The sequence below is a fragment of the Carcharodon carcharias genome, chromosome 11 (genome assembly GCF_017639515.1).
Source record: "Carcharodon carcharias isolate sCarCar2 chromosome 11, sCarCar2.pri, whole genome shotgun sequence".
Taxonomy (NCBI): domain Eukaryota; kingdom Metazoa; phylum Chordata; class Chondrichthyes; order Lamniformes; family Lamnidae; genus Carcharodon; species Carcharodon carcharias.
In genome coordinates this window covers 24,836,313-24,857,082 of record NC_054477.1, presented here as the reverse complement: position 1 = coordinate 24,857,082, position 20,770 = coordinate 24,836,313, and the positions used below count along the sequence as shown (strand labels likewise).

At 43.5% G+C, this 20,770-nt stretch overlaps 1 protein-coding gene across 1 annotated transcript in view; it reads right to left on the bottom strand.

Annotated features, from left to right (window-relative positions):
* oca2 (oculocutaneous albinism II) overlaps positions 1-20,770 on the bottom strand; it is a 530,409-nt gene that overhangs the window by 240,481 nt on the left and 269,158 nt on the right. Inside the window, exon 14 of the mRNA XM_041198655.1 lies at positions 7,035-7,173. Coding sequence (XP_041054589.1) covers positions 7,035-7,173 — 139 coding nt within the window. The remainder of the gene's footprint in view (positions 1-7,034; positions 7,174-20,770) is intronic.

Here is a 20,770-nt window from a genome sequence, read left to right as displayed (position 1 = left end):
AAGGACCTCCCAGCAGTGCTGTTTAAAGGGAACAATGATCACTCTTAGGGTCGTTGCTGATTAATTTCTTCTGACTCTGTGTGAGTTTATAGAAGAGTTTGGTGTTTGCAGAGATGATTAAAATTGCTGAATGGAGTGTTACTGCACATAGAGAAGGCTTTAGTTTTGACTTCAAGGGTTTTGATCAGATAACTTGATCCCAGTCATGGGTGGTGTAGGTACCAGTCTCCTTGAAACGGAGATAGAACAGATGCAACACAGAGTAGAAACAGATACTCGCAGAGGGAGGTTGAGGAGAAAAGGAAGGGGGGATTTCAGCAGGGGGACTTAATCAACCAGCATCTCCCAGGAATAATTCTCTTCCACAACCTAAGCCAGGTGCAATTGACTCCATTTTATTTTATAAATGAAATTTTCACAAAAACCTGCAAGAATACCTCGGCCACTGGATGTGAAAGTGACCAAGACCCTGCATTTCTTTGTTTTGTCATCCTTCCAGGCTGGAGCAGGAAACATCTCCTAGTTTGTGGTCCACATTCCCACAAGGAATGTGATTGAAACTCTTTATGCAAGAAGAGCAGAGCTCATTGTCTTCTCTCTGATCAGAGGGAAGCAGGTATGGAGGAGGAACAGGAAGAGGAGGAGGAGGAAGAGGAAAAGGAGGACCAAGATAAAGGCAGGAGGCAACTAATATATTTCCAGGCAGGCTGTCCATTTGCACCTCACTGGATTATGGTTCCACTTAAAACAACCCAAAATCCCCATTCTACAACAGTCGCACACTTTACCTTCCTTTATCACTGGCCATCATGCATCCTTTTGGTCACAATGCTGAAATAAAAGCAACCAAAAAACCACCATTCCAAATCAACTTTACCAAACAAACCATCCAATATTCCATACAGAAGTCAACTAACCACTCTTGTACATTCCCTTAGTGCCTGTCTGCCAAGTGCTTTCACCTGACCTCATACTCCTATGCAGTGCTATCCCAGTGGCTGTAGCTTGCCTGAAACATGAGTTTGAGTGGGGCCGACTTCAGATGGACTTGCAGGACATCATCCAGTTCTGGGTTTAGATGGCCCAGCTTTGAACTGCACTGTCTCAGCATGAGCAGCAGCCGTCTGGGCTGAGCGGCAACAGTCAACAGCAAGGGCCCTGACAGACAGTTGGGGTGGGAGGATGAATGCTATCATCTTGGGAAAGGACAACAGCTCGTGCTCCACCATGCCACTGCCAATCCATCAGAGTGGCACCTCAGCAATCCCAGTATTCTGCTGCAGGGTAGTTTGCTGTACTGCAATGTGATACCCTGCAATCTCCTTTGAGCACTGATAGCTGCTGCCAAGGTGGCAGAAGTCTGAGCCTGCATGGCCTGCAAGCTGGGCTTGCATGGCAATAAGCTGAGACTACATGATGTCAATCTGTGTTTGCACTCAATCATTGGGTGTTTTCTACTTGTGCTGCAAGGGAAGCTGAGACATCAGACATCAGACACTGCATTACAGTTGGATCTGCAAATACTCTCATGGAGTTGGTAGTGGATGGACTTGGGCTAATAAGCGGAAAGTAACATTCATGCCACACAAGGGCCAGACAATGACCATCTCCAACAAGAGAGAATCTAACCATCCATCCTTGACATTCAATAGCATTACCATCGCTGAACCCCCCACCCTCCCCCGCCCCCCCGCTACCTTCAACACCCTGGGGGCTCCCCATTGACCAGAGAAAGAACTAGACCAGCCATATAAATACTGTGGTTACATGAGCAGGTCAGAGGCTGGGAAGTCTACGAGGAGTAACTCACCTCCTGACTCCCCAAACCCTGTCCACCATTTACAAGACTCAAGTCAGGAGTGTGGTGAAATGCTCTCCGTTTGCCTGAGTGAGTGTAGCTCTAAATAACACTCAAGAAATTTGACACCATCCAGGGCAAAGCAGCCCCCTTGTTTGGTACCCCATCCACCACCTTAGACATTCATTCCTTACTCCATCAACACAAACTGACGGCAGTATGTACCATCTACAAGCTGGACTGCCGCAACTCACCAAGGCTCCTTCGACAGTATCTTCCAAAACCTCTGTTGAGCTAGTTCTTACACTATACTTTCCCCCTGCCCTGAGTGCAGCCCACTTGTGCCCTGTGACTCACCAACTGTACACCCCGCCTCTATGCTACCCTCTAAAATTTGCCTATTACTTGTATCTAAGCTATTCATTGCCAGTGTGAGATCGAATAAAGGTGTTTCTTAATGCTTAGTGTCCTGCTCCAAATGGACTTCACTCTCCTGCACCAGTGCTTGACTAGATGGCAGCTTTCTGGTATCTAAAAAGAGAAAGGCACAAGAGTACATTTGCGGTGAGGGAAGGTGAGGGTCGGGGGAAGCCAGACGTGCATGTTTACACCATCTGCAGCTTGTAAATCAAAAGACATTTTGGGATGAGAGAAGGTGGATCAAGTCCAAACTTCTAGTCATCTTCTATGGTTTCAGCAGCACTATTAGCCACAGCCTTAGTCGTACCTCCTCCAGTGAATCCCAGCAGTGTCACCTCTATGGGAGTCAGTACTTGCCACCATGCCATCTCCCACAGGTTAGCTGCTGCTGCCTCCAGTTATATTGCACCTTGTTCCACAAGAGCAGAGGAAGTGTGTCGGTAAATGTGGTGCAATGTGTTTGGGTGATGTTCCTATAATAGTTGAACAGCTAACAGTGTGCAAGGTGTGACGTGTGAGTGTGAAGGTTGCAGGAGTCCTACTGTGCAAGGGTGGGGTAAGCTATGAATGTTGTACTTAATGTTCATGCTTGATAGAGAATGTTGGTAGGTGAGTGATGTAGGTGTAGTGAATGGAGCAGTGTGTGATGCTAATTGTTCATTGTAAGGATACCGTATTTGAAGATGCCATCACTGATCTTGACTACTTGTGTGGGATCATTAAATTCCTTCTTGCACTATATCCAGGTCCTCAGGACTAGACTGTTTACATCAAAAACAATGGCTATCCGCTCCCGTTGCCTTCACATCTGTCTGGAGGGCCTCCTAGATCTCTGTAGGTAGAATACCTCTCTCTTCCTATCCAGCTCCCATCTACCTCCTCCACCAAGGCCTCCATTGTTACTTCAAAGAACTTTGCAGCATGCTCCATGCTGTGCTGCACCATTTTGCTGTTCTTCCTGCTCAGAGACTCTTCCCTGGTCATTTGCAGCAGCTGCGGCAGACAAAGTACTTTAAACTGGCTTTAAGTAGTGAAATGGCGCTAATCTTGCACAAACTCGGTTCCCCTGCTGAGGTAGCACCTTTAGTGATGGGCTGCATGCTACTCATTATAAATGGGCAGTCAGCACAAAATTTGAGTGCTGCTTGCATTGTCACGAACAGGCAGGCATCATGATCTCTGCCTCCATTATGAAGCTTTATAGAATTTTTCACTTAAAAGTATTCTCTGTACATAAAAGTGGTAAAGGTGCCCTTTGCTTTCTCTCCAAATATCAGTAAAAGCAGAGGTTCACTTCTTTAAAAATATTTGTTTGACTCAGTGAGAGCACTTTCATATCACAGTCAGAAGGTTGTAGATTCAAGTTCCACTTAATGATCTGAACGCAAAATATAAGCTGACACTTTATTGCAATGCTAAGTGAGCACTGTATTGTCAGATGAAACATTAAATCAACACTCTTTTCAGATGAATGTAAAAATCCAATGGCACTATTTTATGAACAGCAACTGAGCTCTTTTTGGTACCTTGGCCAACCTTATCCCTCAATTATCACCAGCAAAATAGGTTAAGCGCTCATTTATCCGATTGCTGTGTGAAATTTTGGTTGCTGCATTTGCCAACAGACCAACAGTAACAACACTTAAAAAAATAATTCATTGGCTTTGGAATGCTTTGGGAAATCATGAGAATGTGACAAGCATTATACAAATGCATGTCCTTTTCTTCTTATGCTGTTAACACATGTCACAGTTTAAAGCTGAGCTAGCCTCTCTCCTGACCAAAATGACCAAAAACAGAATTTTGTTGCTGATTGGAATTATGAGTTCATAAGTCACTTATTCAGAAGTCACTGAAAGCTAACATGCAGCTGCAACAAGCAATTAGAAGGGCAAATATTACGTTAGCCTTTATTACAAGAGGATTTGAGTACAGGAGTAAGGAAGTCTTACTGCAGTTATATAGAGCCTTGGTGAGATCACACCTGCTGTGCAGTTTTGCTCTCCTTACCTAAGGAAGAATGTACTGGCCATACAGGGAGTGCAACAAGGGCTCACCAGCCTAATCCCAGGGATGGCAGGATTGTCCTATGAGAAAAGATTGAGGAGACTGGGCCTGTATTTTCTAGAGTTTAGAACAATCGGGGCGGTCTCATTGAAGTGTACAAAATTCTTACAGGGCTCGACAGAGTAGATGCAGAAAGGATGCTTCCCCTGGTTTGGGGGTCTAGAACAAGGGGACACAGTCTCAGAATAAAAGGTAGGCCACTTAAGACCGAAATGAGGAGGAATTTCTTCAGTCAGAGCATGGTACCTAGAGGGTAAATTCTCTACCTAGAGGGTTGTGGAGGTTCAGTCATTGAGTATGTTCAAAGCAGAGGTCGATACATTTCTAGGTACCAATGAGGGTAAGGGATACAGTGAGATAGTGTGGGAAGATGGCACTGAAGTAGAAGATCAACCATGATCTAGTTAAATGATGGAGCAGGCTCGAGGGGCCGAATGGCCTACTCCTGCTCCTATGTTCCTATATTCCTATGAAACTAACCTGGACTAAGCACAAAAAGTCAATACAATCCCATTAATGGGGACTCCTGGAACCAAATTGTTCTTCAAAGTGGACCACAGACAATAAGTGACCCTTAAATTTCTCATAAACATTAAATGGAAAACCAAACACTGAAAGATGGCAAGCAAGCCTGCTGTTGAATACAATCGCTCTGTGCATTCAAACAAGTTGCACATTCTATTTGTTAGGGGAAGCCTCCTCTCCGTCTGTGCAAAAATTCAGGCCAGTGTTTTTACCACAATTTACTGAAAGAGGGAGGGAAATCCCAATCAAGGCAGTGGTAAACACCATCACTCAAATTTACCCTCGCCTCTTTCATGACTCCCCCCCAATTTCAGATAGGGTGACAGAAGAAAATTCACCTCAATATGCTTGTCATAACACTTTGGACCTTGTGAAATCTACCACAACAAGCTGCCTGGTATCTAAGGTCATGACTGTTTTGAAAAATACCGCTTCTGACTGTAAGCTTTTTATCATTCAACATGTCCTTTCTAGAAACAGAGCATACTAGTTAAAAATTCAACACAGGCAAAAACCCATTTTGCATCGCGTTATTAAGGAACACTTAAAGGTGTTCATATGAACAAGCTTTAGGTTTGTGTCATCTGTGGCTCAGTTGGTAGTGCTCTTGTCTTTGAATCTCCAGGTGCCAAGTTCAAGTCCCCTCTCCAGGGCTTGAACACAAAAATCAAGGCTAAGGCTCCAGTTGGAGGTGCTGTCTTTTGGATGAGATAGTAAACCACCGGCTTGGGTGGTTGAAGGTCCCATGACATTATTTTGAAGAGCAGCGGAGTTAACCCTGGTGTTCTGGTCAATATTTACCCCTCAGTCAAAATCACAAAAGAGAACAGATTATCTGGCCATTATTATATGTTTATTTGTGGGAGCTTGCTGTGCACAATTTGGCTGCTGCATTTCCTATATTAAAACGGTGACTACACTTCAAAAAGTACTTCATTAGCTGCAGTGTGCTTTGAGATATCTAGTGGTTGTGAAAAGTGGTACATAAATACAAATCTTCCTGTTTCTTATTTTAATAGAAGGGGTTACCCTGTTTATTTTAACATTTTCAGTAAAATACTAGAGGAATTTTATATGAATGGATTCATCTCTTTAAGGGCCTAAATACAATCTTAATTCACAACAATGCTAAACTCAGGATCAGGGTCCAACCTGATTCTGGAGTAAGTAAAATTAGACCTTGGGTGAGTTTTAACTCATTCAAAAGCAGAGTTCCTACACAGTGGCCCCTTGACTCTGGGTTTAAATTATAATTCTTTAAATGTCAGTTCAAAGGAAAACTCTTTTACAGCAGCACTACAAGTGTAGAGCAGGATAAAACACACACCAAATACAGAGCTGCACAACAAGCTCCCGGAAATCCAAATCCATTGTTGTGCCCAATATTATGCTTTGAATATTATAAATGTGGATTCTGAAACATAGTGGACCATAGTGACCAAACGGAGTGTTTGGCAAGATCTGCAGAAACAAAAGAAACATTGGGCAGAACAAATCTTCTTTTAAAAAAAGGAAACTAAACATGAAAATAAAACCAAAAAAAAAATTGTTCTCAATGCTGAAGATTTGTACGTGACCTTGTAGACTCACTGGATGCACGCTATGAAGAACACTCTTAAAGTGACCTATTCTTGGTGTTTGAGAAGGTTAGGCTGCCATATATACATATATTCTCTTAACCACGATAAACTATAAAAAAATGGCAAAAAGAAAACTGAAGTCTGAAAGGAAAACACTAAATACTGAAAATGAACAGCAAGAAGATGGGTGAAAATAGATGAATGTTTGGAGCAAACCCTCCATTGGATGAAAGATTCCACCAGAATGTTAGGACGTCCATCATTTTAAAAAATGCAGACAAGATAAGGAAGTGTCCCTTAAATTTAAGTAGCTGAATCAATGATCATCACAAGGTACAAATGATGCAAAAAAATTGGCCGTTAATTTAGGGGAGAGAAATAAATTGTCCATTTGTGTGGTTAGTTAAATACCTGTTGATAATTTTGGGTTAAAACTTACACAGAGTGAACACTGATACAATAAATGAGTGAAAAATCAATTTACGCTCTATATTCTTGGAATCCACAGGTTCTTACATTAGTTCCAGTATGACAGTGGCTAAATAATTAAACTTTTTTCCTTGAAACACCAGCATATTTTGTAGGTCATGTCATAACAAATTATTCATCATCCATATTGATAAAGTTGAAAAGCATTGTATTACTTTCTTTTGTAGTGCCTGATTGGAGACAATGATGACATTTGGTGGGTCCCCAACTGCTGTGGCTGCTCCGCCAATGTTTGTGAAGACAACTTCCGCAATCAGGACATGCCTGGGGTCCAGATTGAGCACTTCACATAACCTGTAGGAGACACAATAGCATCAGGGAACTTGAGTGTAAATTAAGCTGCCTTTGGAAACAATGCCCCAACCTCAAACTCACCACCGCCCACACACCGCCACCCCCCCCACCCCCCCACCCACCCAAAAAAAGTTGGAAAAAACAACTGTTGGCTCCAGAGATTTCAGAATTGCACGAGCTAGGATCCAATAGAGATGGCAATCAAATGCATAACTGGTCAAGAGTTTTCAATGTTTATTGTAGCAATTCGCCACCTCCTCACCTGAAGACACTGATTGTTACCTGGTCATAATTACCTCAGCCAACCAGTACCCCAACCATCTGACCTTTCTTTATACATGAGCCTGCAGAGTGAATCAACAGACTATCCTTTCCCTGGAGGCACCAAGTCCCTGTTCTATCCTATTCAATTCCAGTACCTGCACAAGCACACAGATCTGGTGGCCAAGATCAGACAGTACAGCAGAGGAAATCATAGAATGGTTATAGCACAGGAGGAGGCCATTCAGCCTGTTGCGTCTGTGCCAGCTCGCTACAAGAGCAACTCAGCTAATCCCATTTCCTGCCTTTACCCCATAGCCCTGCATTTTTTTCTCTTCAGGTGCTTATCCAATTCTCTTTTGAAAGCCAATATTAAATCTGCCTCCTCCACACTCAGGCAATACATTACAGATGCTAAGCATTCACTGTGTAAAAAAAGATTTTCCTCATGTTGCCATTGTTTCTTTAGCCAATCACCTTCAATCAGTGCTCAATGGTTCTCGACACTTAGGACGATGGGAACAGTTTCTCCATATCCAGACTGCTCATGAGTTTGAACACCTCTATTGGAGCTTCCTTCAACCTACTCTTCTCTAAGGAGAACAACCCCAGATTTTTGAACCAAGTCCCTCATCCCTGGAGCCATTTGGTAAACCTTTTCTGCACTCTGTCTAAAGTCTTCAAATCTGTCCCAAAGTGTGGTGCTCAGAATTGGACACAATACACCAGTTGAGGCCGATTCAATGCTTTATAAAGGTTCCTCATTACTTCCTGGCTTTTGTACTCCATGCCTCTTTACAAAGCCCAGGATTGTGAATGACTTTTTAACCACTTTCTCAATCTGCCCTCCATTTATTAGGGTAATTAGGGATGGTCAATAAATACTGGCCTTGCCAGTGAAACCCACATCACTTGAACGAATGAAAAAAATGAATGTTTCCTGCAAACTCATCAAAATGGGTTATAGGAAGAAGGCTATGCACATTGGATCAGAAAAATCAATTATTTTCAAGATGTTTTGGGTGTACATCTGCCATCTATTATCAGTGAAAATGTCACATTTCCCAAGCTTAAATGCTGTACATTCATGATCTTCCTTCCAATTAGTGGCCACTTAAGGGCCTCATTGCACTTACTATATTATATTACAGCTTTCACTGTGCAGGCTACTATCAGGCAGGAAGAGCAGTACCTCCTTTGGGAGGTTGCCTGTGCCCATTGGAAGCACCACCTCAAAAGATCATACACCCCCTTTAAGCATTCCCCACCCCAACCCACCACCCCCGACCTCAAAAACACGGCTTCCCCCCACCACCCTTGATCTGGTCTGTGAGGCAGGGCCCATCCAAAATCCCCAGACTTACCTGAAATCGGGGGTCCCTGATGCTTCTTTCTTTGGGACTAGCTGTAATGCCAGGAGCGGCCACTGCTTGATTCTCATGCTGCTGTGACTACAGAATGGCTGTAAAATCGACCCGTTGTCTCCAAGTCTACTTTTATTAAAACCTTTAATAATTTTAAAGACCTCTCTTAGGGCACCCTTCAGTCTTCTGTTATGAATGTGAGGTTTCATAAGATTGTTCTCTTTTTTAAACTATCCAGTTGAAGAAATGATTGGGGGAATCATGTGACCTGTTTCAAATTTTGCCCAACAACAAGCCTGGGTGGCTTGGTTGTACTGGGGGTGGGCAGGGAAGAGGGCGGGGCTATATAGGTTGACTTACTGGGAAGAAGGTGCAAGATGTTTACACGTGTAAATTTTCGGTCTCCAAAGCTTTGAACAGAAAAAGGAGAGTGAGGGAGAAAGAGTGGTCTCACAGAGAGAGACAGAGGACTACAGCTTGTGCAGTCAGCAGAGAGAATATTCCTGTGGGTTTTCTGCAAGCTGCTGAAGCTGGATGCATGAGAAAGGATGAACTCTGGTCAAATCAACGGATCCCGTGGCAACTTGATTCTAAGACAATCGGTTCAGGGCTTCTCTGAAAACTGGGGGAAGCGCTTTTTGACGGTCACTCAACATTACTATTCAGTGAAATGGGGAGATGTGAACCCAGTGGAAGCTGGGAGTGGTGCTGGACTGCTTCTTGTGAAACTGTTATTCTGCAGAGAGTAATATCTGTGCCGTGGGGTTTTCGGTTGTGTTAGAAAGTTAAAGAGGGGATATCTTTTCTGTAGTTTAGAGTTGTAGTTACCTACAAAGTAACATTTAATTGACATTACTTTCCGTTTGTTAGTTACAGTAGAAGTCTTAAAACCTGAAATTTTGTTCCCTTAAGTTGGTCACTGGGAACTCATATCCCTTGTTTAAAGTTATCAATCTCTACGGGGATCAGAACATTTATTTCTCTTTTCAATAGAAGCCTATTCATCTTTTTCCTTTCAAATTCCTTGCTGAGATGCACTTTATCTCAGCTTCTACAAGAGTCCAAAGGGATTGGCTTTGATAAACACTTTGGACACTGTCTCTTGTCTTTATTGCTTTATTATACCGATTAATATCTTACCTAGACTGTTTGCTTTTGTATATAGTCCCATTTATTAATACATCAACTTAATAGTTTATCCTGTTACAATAAGTGTCTTACATGGCTAGTATTATCTGTCTTCTTTGATGTGAGATGTGATGACTATCCAAACTATCCAATAGGAAATTTATCATAAGAGCTATGCTGAATATCACAGAGATAGCCGAGATCAAAGACGATCCGCAGCACAAGTTTAAGCTGGAATCCATATGAATTAAGTCAGAGCTGTAAACAATTGCTGAGGAAAGAGACGTAGCTATGACAGCGAGTTTTAATTGATGCCCAGTCAAACATGAGAAGGGAAACAGAATTGAGAAAGCGAAAGAGAAATTGAAATGTAGCTGGGCAATGGTTGCCCAAGCACTGCAGTGTCAAGGCTAAGTTTCAGATCGTTGAGGATGCACACTCAACTATAGAAAGTAACTGTTGTTTAAAGAAGCAAATGAGTAGTACCAAGATTGAAACCTAATTTTGCCGACTATTGTAGGACTTATTCAGTATTTTCATGCATTTACAAGGTGTTAACTTTATTTGCTACAATCAGAAAGAACGAAAGATCTCGTGAAGCTTCTGTTTTCAAGTGAATTGTCTTTTCATCTCATGACTTTTACAAACAATCCCCATAACCTTTCCATAATAGCTGTGTGCACCATTTTCTAATTGGGCTATTTCCCAACAAATTAGCAACCATACTTATAATTTATATACATACTTAATTAACAATAAAAAACATTTAGAAACTCTGAATTCCTATAACCCTGGCAGCTGTGGAAAAAAGTTAAAATGTTGCACTTGCTACTTTACTATTGCATGGAATGGCCAGCACAGAAACAACTATTTAACTCAGTTGGTTTGATGCCAGTGTTATTGCTTCACACAAGCCTCCTCCCATTCCTCTTCATCTAACCCTTTTCCGTTCTCCCTCATGTGCTTACCTAGCTTTTCATTAAATCCATCTATGCTTTTCACCTCAACTACTCCCTGTGGAAGCGAGTTCCGTATTCAAACTTTTCTCTGGCTAAAATGTTTCTCCTGAGCTTCCTGTTGGATTTATTGGTGACTATCTTATATTTACGGTTTCCAACAGACCCAAGTCTCTCTGAGCACCAATATTTACAAGTTTCAGGCCTTTTAAAAAATATTCGTCAACAAACGTGGATATGTTATGTTAGCGCATTACTTTAGTTTAGTAAATGGCTGAGGTCCCAATAATAATTCTTGCAGGGCTCTACTAGTCACAGCCTGCCAACCTGAAAATACCCCATTTATCCCTGCTCTCTGCTTCCTGTCCATTAACCAATCCTGCATCCATGTTAATATATCACTGCCAAAATCCATGAATCCTTATCCTGGTGTATTAACCTTTTGGTCGCCCACACAAGTGGGGACATTCTAGTCATTTGTGATTACATATCGTTCCTGCTCCCAACAGCAGAGGAACATGACCATTTTCATCGCCCAAATTGCTGAGGTTAGCTAGTTCATTATATTCCAGGAATCACAAGTGCAATCTTCTTGCTTGCACAGCTTAGTGTTGCACCAAGTTTTTGGTGGTAAAAGCAACATCCAAATCCTAGGAGCATGTGTGAGAGTTCACAAATGCAAATGGTTTTGGTAAATGGATGAATGCCTTATCAATAACTGAGCATGAATAATCAGGCAATATTTTGACCTCTTTCATTGAAATTATGTCTATCACACACAGCAGGAAAAGACCAGCTAGTCCATCAAGCCTGCTCCCATCATGGCTGAAAAATTTCTACCCTCCTCTGACCTCCCCAATCTCGCAACTTAAGCCCCACAGCTCTTTCTCAGATATATAAGAACATGTTTTTTTTTAGGATTGGAAAACAGGCTTGTCTTTTCTCCATTGACCCCAATTTGATCAACACACCTCCTCACCATCTTGCTCAATTCCTTAGTTTTCCAAAACATTCATGACTTGGATAGAGAGTAAACTGAAAGTGTTGACATGCCCCAGTACATTTTCTCATCTCACGTTCATGTTATTTGTCTCTCTGCCCACTGATATTCTGTTCGTTTGCAATATTTCTAGAAAAATTTTAACACAAACAATAATACAGCTAAGAGCACCAGGACATCTCAGTGACTTATATCCTCAATTTTTTTTTTATTCAATTAAATCTGCATTGCTCAAAAAGTTAAGGAATAGCTCCATCCCAGCAATTGCTGCACTGACTGAACTATTAACAGGGTTGAGAAGCAGCCCATGTTTGACCAGTTATTGTGGGTTAATCACGTTTTAGAGCTTTTCTTTAGAGATTCGAGTATTACAGAGATTCTGGTGAAACAAAATGTCAGATATATTTGTGAGTTGAATGTGATATTCTTTACACAGCAGTCATTCAGCGTCTCTTTAATGCATCTTAATAGCAAGGTAGCTTTATCCTGATAACTGCGGCTAATCCCTCTCCTAATCTCGTACTCCCACTAGTTTTGTATTCATTGTGACTGCCATTCTTCCCAGTGATGACTGATGTTTGGCCTATGCTGAAGCAGGTAAGCCTCTCTGTGCCAATAATTGCAGTTCAGATTAGGCATTCTAAAAATTGTAAAATAACCATGGGGAGGAAAAACAAAACAAAAATTATAGCCAAGCACATTATCAAAGTACAGCTTGTCATATGTCCATTGTATCAAATGAAGTCTGATTCCCTCAGTTCTCAGTCTGTGCTGTACAGCACTAGAGGGTATCTCCCTCTGTGGGAAGGGGAAAAATATAGGTATCTTTGGGAAAGTGTTGCTGGGACTACCAACACTGGCTGCTGGACAACAAACAGCGCAGGCAGTGGTTCAGGAGCAGACACTCTGTCCATCCAATTGCTCTGCTGTACAGATTCTTGGTTTGGAAAGGCCCCATTTAATAAGACAAAGATCCCAGAATTAGGATCCTTCACTTAAGCCTTAGCTCCCTCAGGAAAACAGAGGTGCAAAGGGCAACAAAAAGCCTCCTTATGCACAAAGTCCTACACGGCTGGCGAGTGGGGGCAGCTGCGAGGAAGATCCTGATCAGAAGTTTCTCATAAGTATTTGTACAAGAAAAGTACATGAGAGCTAATGACTGCTTCGATCATTTTTAAAAATTCTTTTTACAGTGGATATGTGGCACTCACTTCGTTCAAATGGGACAAAGGAGTCAGGAGGATGTTTAAAATGAAAGCCTGGGGAACGGTTTAGTGCTCAGTGAAAAAAGCGAGAATGGTACTAAAAATTTAAGATTTAAAAGTTTAAGAAACTAACAAAAAGGAGACAATTTTAAAAAATAAATTGCTTGCATAAAACGTTTCAATCTAATACACCACCATGTGGCAACACCAATATTTGCAGCCATCATATCCAATGTATTGAGCACCCGCACCCCCCCCCCTCCCAAGACTCAGTTTCTAAAGCACTATTCGCATCTTTGGAATGTCCCAAAACACTTCCTATCCAATTATTGAGGTTGAGAAAGGAATGTCGACTGGGACACTGGAGAACTGCCTGCTGCTCTTTCAGTGTTTGATGAATTGCATATGAAAGTCTGTTGGCTTAAAATCAAAGCCACAGGGATTCAGGGTAAAGCTTGATAATGTTCAAGAAATTGGCTGAAGATCGAAAGCAATGGCCAAAAAAAGAGTCTTGCCAGAGTCGGGAGAAGTACTCAGTGAGGCTCCCCAGGGCACAGCGTTGAGAGCCGTGCTGGTTTCACATCAGCCATGCAAATTCAGAGGAGGTAACCTGGGCACTAAAGGATGAGTTAAGCGAAATACATAAGTTAGATGAATAATAGCAGCTGAAATGTAATATTTTAATAGATAAATGTGAAGTACTGCACATGAGAAAGAAAAATAGGTACCTTGGATACTCCATGAATAATGTTGCAATAGCTAATGTTGAAGTGGAAAGAGATTTCACAGACTTGATGCTCAAAATGCCCAACAATACAGAGTAAATAGAATATTGAACTATATAACCAAGATAACAAAGATAAGTCACAGGGCGGAATTGTCCATGCCCGCTGGCGTCGGGCGTGCTCAGTGGCGTGAGCGGACAATAGGGCAAGAAGGCCAAAAATCGGTTTCAGGACGTTATGAAACCAGTTTGCAATCGCCGCTCAACCTGTTGATGGAGGCCCCATTCCCCGTCATCAGACATCAGGAACGTCGTTGTAATACATCTGCATATCATTATAAGGCCAGCCCACTAGAATCATCCCCCCCACCGCACACCCCCAGGCTGAATCGTCCGCCCACATTGGTGCAATTGCACGTCGGCGCAGGACACGCCTTGAGAAGTGTGATGTCCATCTGCTGCTCCGCCTCCCTTCAGAGGCCTGACTCCTAGAGAGACGTAGAGGTGGCTCGTTTCTGTCTCGTGTTGCCACTGCAGGAACTCACCCATGGCTCCTACAATGAAGTGCAAGTCTATACACATCTCTGTGTTCTGATGGACCAGGGTTTTCATGGCATCCACCATCCTCCCCATGGAAACCTCCACACATGCACATGTGGGTACCACTGCATCAGAGAGCAGGAAGACACACTCCTCTGACTCACGTGCCACTCTGTTGAGGGCTTCCAACAGCTCTGCGTGATGTTCCCATGCCTGCTGCTTACTCTCCGGTATGAGTTGAAATCCAGAGGTTTGTCATCTGACTAAGACCTTACAGATGCCTGATCCCAAGCAGTCCTCCAAGTGCTAGGGAGCTCAGCCGAACCTGCCTCCTCCTGCTGCAGACACGTGTCCATGCGGTGACCACCAGATTGTGAACCCGAGCCTGCTCTAGATCTCGGTCCTAGCAAGGTGTGTCTCTCTGCGCTGGTGGGGGATGTGGGTAATGTCTTCCAGGCTGTTTGATTTCCAGCTCTTCAATGGAGGAGGTGCCCTCTTGGCTGGAGGTGAGGACCTGAATGGAGCTGAGGGACTGGCTGACTGAGGGTGTCGGTCGCTTGGCAGAGGCCCCTGTGAACCCAAGTAGAGATAATTAGTGTAAAGGCAAAATACTGCGAATGCTGGAAATCTGAAACAAAAACAAAAAATGCTGGAAAAACTCAGCAGATCTGACAGCATCTGTGGAGAGAAAGACAGTGTTAACGTTTCGAGTCCGTATGACTCTTTTTCAGAGCTGTAATAGTGCATGGTAGCACAGTCAAAAGCAGGTGAGAGAGCACTCGCATTTGCATTGAGAGAAGGAAGACATGGTGTACGATCCTTACGAGGGTGTTCACTGCTGACCTCACTGTCACCACAGGCAAGGCCCACATCCTCACCAGTCAGCACATTGGCACATTCCTCAAAGTGAGTGAGGGGCCTAATGTGGGCCACTCCACCCTGGTCTGGGACCTCTTCCTGCTGATGTGAGCAGGCTTCTCCTGCATGAGGACAGATGGAGAGTGGGTGAGCAGGACACATGGACAGGATAAGGACGCGAACTCGAGAGGGTATGAGCCTGATGGAGATGTGAGGGATTGTGTGAGACTTAGTGGTGTTGTCCCTTGAGGTGTGAGATCCCTGTGGATGTGTGATGGGTTTGTGACAGTGTGAGTTGAGAGTGATGAGAAGAGTGAGTTACCCTGGCAGAGTGGATGAGACCATTCATCCTGTAGCGACACTGGGCACTGGGTGTCTGTCCTCTTTTGCAGGGTATCGGCACTGACCACCACTGCCACCGCCTCCCATGCTAGACTGGTGATCTCGCTGCCCATCCTGCAGCCACAGCGGGTATAGAGAACATCACAGCGGCCATCCACAGCGTTCAAAAGGTGCTCGCGGGACAAGTCACTGAAGCAGTGGTTGCTGCAGTCTTTTTGCCTTTCAGGGCCATTCTGTCTTCTGTGCAGGATTCCTGGGCTGGAAGCACTGAGCAGTGTGCACTGATTGCCATTCCTAGGAATTTACAGCACTTCATTTTCTGAAATTGGTGCCGGACATTCCCATCCCAACACAGGACCGACCCCATCAGATGTGCTTTGAAAATGGGAACCTGGTTCCAGGATTTCCGCCCCCATTCCCAACAATCGCCAGTACCATTTGTGTCTGTATTCCTCCGTAGCAAGACGTAGTCGGTATTCAGGCTTGGGCTGACAAGTGGCAAGTAAGATTCGCGCCACACAAGTGTCAGGCAATGACCATCTCCAACAAGAGAGAATCTAATCATTGCCCCTTGACATTCAATGGCACTATCATTACTGAATCCCCCACTATCAACATCTTGAGAGCTACCATTGACTAGAAACTGAACTGGACTAACCATATAAATACTGTGGCTACAAAGGCTGGGAATCCTGCGGTGAGTAACTCATCTCCTGACTCTCCAAAGCCTGTCCACCATCTACAAAGTACAAGTCAGGAGTGTAATGGGATATGCTCCACTTGCCTGGACGAGTGCAGCTCCAATAAAAGCAATCAAGAACATCTACACCATCCAGGACAAAGCAGCCCACTTGATTGGCACCCCATCCACCAACTTAAGTATTCACTCCCTCCATCACCAATGCACAGTGGCAGCAATGTTTACCATCTACAAGATACACTGCAGGAATTCAACAAGGCTCCTTCAGCAGCACCTTCCAAACCACGACCTCTACCACCTAGAAGGACAAGAGCAACAGGTGCATGGGAACACCGCCACCTGCAAGTTCCCCAGCAAGCCACACAGCATCCTGTCTTGGAATGAAATTGCCTCTCCTTCACTGTGGCTGGACCAAAATCCAGAACTCCCTCGCTAACAGCACTGTGGGTGTACCTACACCACATGGACTGCAGTGGTTCAAGATGGTGTCTCACCACCACCTTCTCAAGGCAACAAATGCTGGGCTAGCCAGTGATGTCCATATCCATGAAAAAATAAAAAAAGTAATTTGATAGTGGGCACTAAGTAAGTGTGTATGGGAGGGTGAGGGGGCTAAGGAGGGGATATGGATTGGTGAGGGTGTATTGATGAGTGGGGGTTGAGGCAGGTAAGGATTAGGGGGCCTCACTCTCATTTCCAGAATTGGGCCCATGCCTCCATGAAGGGAGGTGGGCATTTTAACCTGGCCACTTCAGGATCTGCCCACTTCTGTTCAGGCCTGCTTCCAGAGGCGGCGACCCCCCACTCCGGCTTATTCCGGCCACCTCACCATGAACATAGCCTGGGCAGGCACTGCCGGTCAGGAGGTGGGATCGCGATCTCGGGAAATCCCCCAACACCTGATTCCCACCTCCCAGATGGAAATCTGGCCAACAAATTGTCAAGGGTGTGAGTTATGAGGAAAGGCGGGAGAGACTTGACATTTTCAGTCTGAAAAGGAAACATTAGTGACCTCATAGATATATACAACATAACAAAAAGGCAGAGAAAGGTTAATCTGGAATACTGCTTTGCATTTAAACTGTGGGAGTAGGAGAAGGGACAACAATTTCAAAACTTTACTGAACTCAGGGAAAGCAGAATCAACGATAAAAAATACCCATGTTGTGTCAGACAGCAGCCTGACAGAAAAGCATTTTGCATCTGATCCCAATCAGTAGCCACAGCTAGGAATGACCAGGAGTCAACCTTGAACAGAGGGTTATGTAATCTCTCATGATAAGAGTATGCAAAATAACCTGACTTAGAGCTGTTTTGCTTCATACTGTCTTAGTAGTGATCTGACTAAGGGCCGGCTCTCTGCTCATTTCTCCTCACCTCACACTCTTGCACTTTCCTCTTCAGTTGCTTGTAGAAGCTGCCCATTTTCAATTTCAATGAACAATATGACAAGGGAATAGATTACATGAGGATGTTTCTCATCGCCTTCCTCATGTGTGCTTAAAGGAACCACAAGTCCTCTTCCGGAAGGATTCTCTGCCTGTAAGCAGCCATTGGCCCTCAAGGTTCTAGCTTTCCGCCACCATTACTGAAAATTTGCTAGTTCTGTTGCTGGCCATGACTCATAACCCTGACCATGGACCCTTAGCTGGGCCTGGGGTGACTCACAAAAGGGCAGGGACGACCAGCCCCTGAGGTCTCAAATGACCCTGTTACACCAATACTGTCTAGCTACCATTATTTAAGCACAGAGAACATTAAGAGAATGCTAACAAACAAGTCTGGTTCCCATTAACTAAATTAAAATTTTCCCATTATAAGTTCTTGACATATATCTAAGGGATTGGCGCCTAAAAGGAACTTTTGCGATAAAATGAATTACACGCATTGATCAGCCTCTGGAATAGGTAGAAAAGTGTGGGGAGAGGGGTGTTGGTTGTTGACTGTAAAATTAAATGTACAAAATGTATAAAAGATTGTTTGGGGGGAGGAGAAATTTGCACAGCTTCTCACAGCACTACGCAGACGTGTCGATTCCTGGGGGCAGGCAACACCAAGGGTGAACACCACTCGTCATTGATACCATTGCTTCTGCTGGCTTCTCCTCCTGTGTTATATAAAAACAATACAGCTTTTGATTGGGAAGGGGGTTTGCAAGAATTCAGCGAGACTTGATTAAATGTGGAAAAGGTTTCATAAAGCACAACAGTCGGCTTGTGAAGTGAAGACTTCTCGGCTGAGAAAGCGTTAACTGTGAGACTTCAAACATTTCAGAAGCCCAGCCAGATAAAAGCAAATTGTTATTGTCAGTAAGGATTAAATTTTTGAAAACAGAACACACTGTTTTGCCTACGTAGGGAGAAAAAAAAACAAACATCAAAAGCAGGAAGAAATACCCTAGCTACAGATGGAATCCGATCTTGCAGGTGCCCTTAAGGCAAATACAAACATTCCAAAGGGAACTAAGACAGCCAAACCTATAATGATTAACTATAGGAGCAGAAGGAATAGAAAGGCCAAAAGCATTAGAACTGAGAGATTACAGCTATTGGAAAAGATTGAATAAGTTGGGACATTTAGCTTTAGGAAACAGAAAACTTAGAGGAGACCTGATAGAGGTCTTTAAAATTATGAATGGGTTAGACAGGTTAGATGTGGAGAGAATGGTTCCACTTGTGGGAGAATCCAACATTAGCAACCATAAATGCAGGGTAGGAACTAATAGATCCAATAGGGAAATAAGGAGGAATGCCTTTACTCAGAGCAGTTACAATGTGGAACTGGTTACTGCAGGAAATGATTGAGACAAAATGCTTAGATGGTTTCAAAAGGAATAGAAAAGGGGAATAGAAAAATATAGCAAAAGGCTGAGATGAGGTAAATAGAACAGCGTGGAGTATAAACACTGACAAGTGGGCCGATTGGCCTGTTTTTGTGCTGCATATTCTATGTAATTTTACGTAACTTAGCAGAAAAAGGTTGTATGAAAACCAAGGACAGAAATTTCCGCTCGGCGGGCGGGCGCATGCCCAACCTGCTTGGGCATGAAATGGCGCATGTTGACATCAGCCGAGCGCACCGACGTCAACACGTGGTCACGCGATAGTTCGACAGAGTCACATTTTTAATTTCTTCATCTTTTTAAAAAATGCTTCATCTCCCTGAGGCAGCTCCATGCCTCAGGGAGGTTATACAACGCCCGCTCATGCACATGTGCGAAGTTTGCACTCAGCCCGCTCACCCTCCTCCCCCCACCCACACAGGCATCGCTCAGCACTGCCGCTCCCGTTTCACACTGGGTGGGCCTTAATTGGCCCGCCAGCGGGAAATCACGGTCCGGTCCCGATCGCGGGCAGCGGTCAGCTTCCCGACTGCCCCCGCCTGCTCCCACCAAGCCCACCCACCAAGGGCAAAATTCTGCACCAAGAATTACATTGTTAAAGCTATGGGTTTATCAGTAGTAAACAAAATTATTATTATTCAAAGCTACTAGCTAGGCAATGCTGCAAGGAGCCTAACCATAAATGATCCTTGTTAACTATGGGTTGATTGTTGATCTGTGTCTAGTTTCACTTTGTACCAGGTATTGAGTTCAGCTGATGCTGAGTTATTATGATGCACATCAGTTCCTTTCTGTCTGTATCTTTTCTCATTATGTAAAACAATTCCACATGCTCAAGTACCTCTTCTACCAGAACACACAAGAGCATATAACATAATGCATTGTGTTAAAATGCTGTTCATTGTGTTATCAGTGTATCAATGAATAAATAGTAGTTAATGATTTAGTTGTTGGATTTGTCATGAAGATAAAATAATGTTCATAATATTATTCTGATTTATTGTAAAGGTAGGTTAATAGTGAGGTTTGGATTAGTTTCTCTGTGTGAGGTTGTGTGTGTGGGTTTTAATTGAATTGCCTACAGCTAGTCTGGAGCTTTTGAGTTATTGGAAGGGAAGCTAGGTTTAAAATGCTAAATATGTAAACATGGCTGAAGATTTAGAATGTGGAGCAAGAAGAGCATTTACATTTTTAGATAAACCAGAGTTGTGAATTTCGAAGAGATGGTAAGGTGTTACACCTAGCCAACAGAGGCTAAGGCAAACAGTTTGTTTATTTTTCCCAAAGATTACTGATAATATGAATATTATGGAAGATTTATATTATGGAAAAAGTAAAGTTGCAAAGACATATTGGGACAAGGAATTTACATTAAAAACCGAGAAACCTGTATAAAGGAGATGAGGTTATGTGTAAGGGGAAGGCATTCTAAGATCTAACAAATGTAAAAAGCCTCCAGCTTCTATGTACCAAGCAGCTGCCTACAGGAACCGAAGCTATAGGGGTGCAGAGGAGATTCACCAGGATGTTGCCTGGGATGAAACATTTAAGTTATGAAGAGAGGTTGGATAGACTTGGGTTGTTTTCATTGGAGCAGAGAAGACTGAGGGGTGACCTGATCGAGGTCTACAAGATTATGAGGGGCATGGACAGGGTGGATAGAGAGCAGCTGTTCCC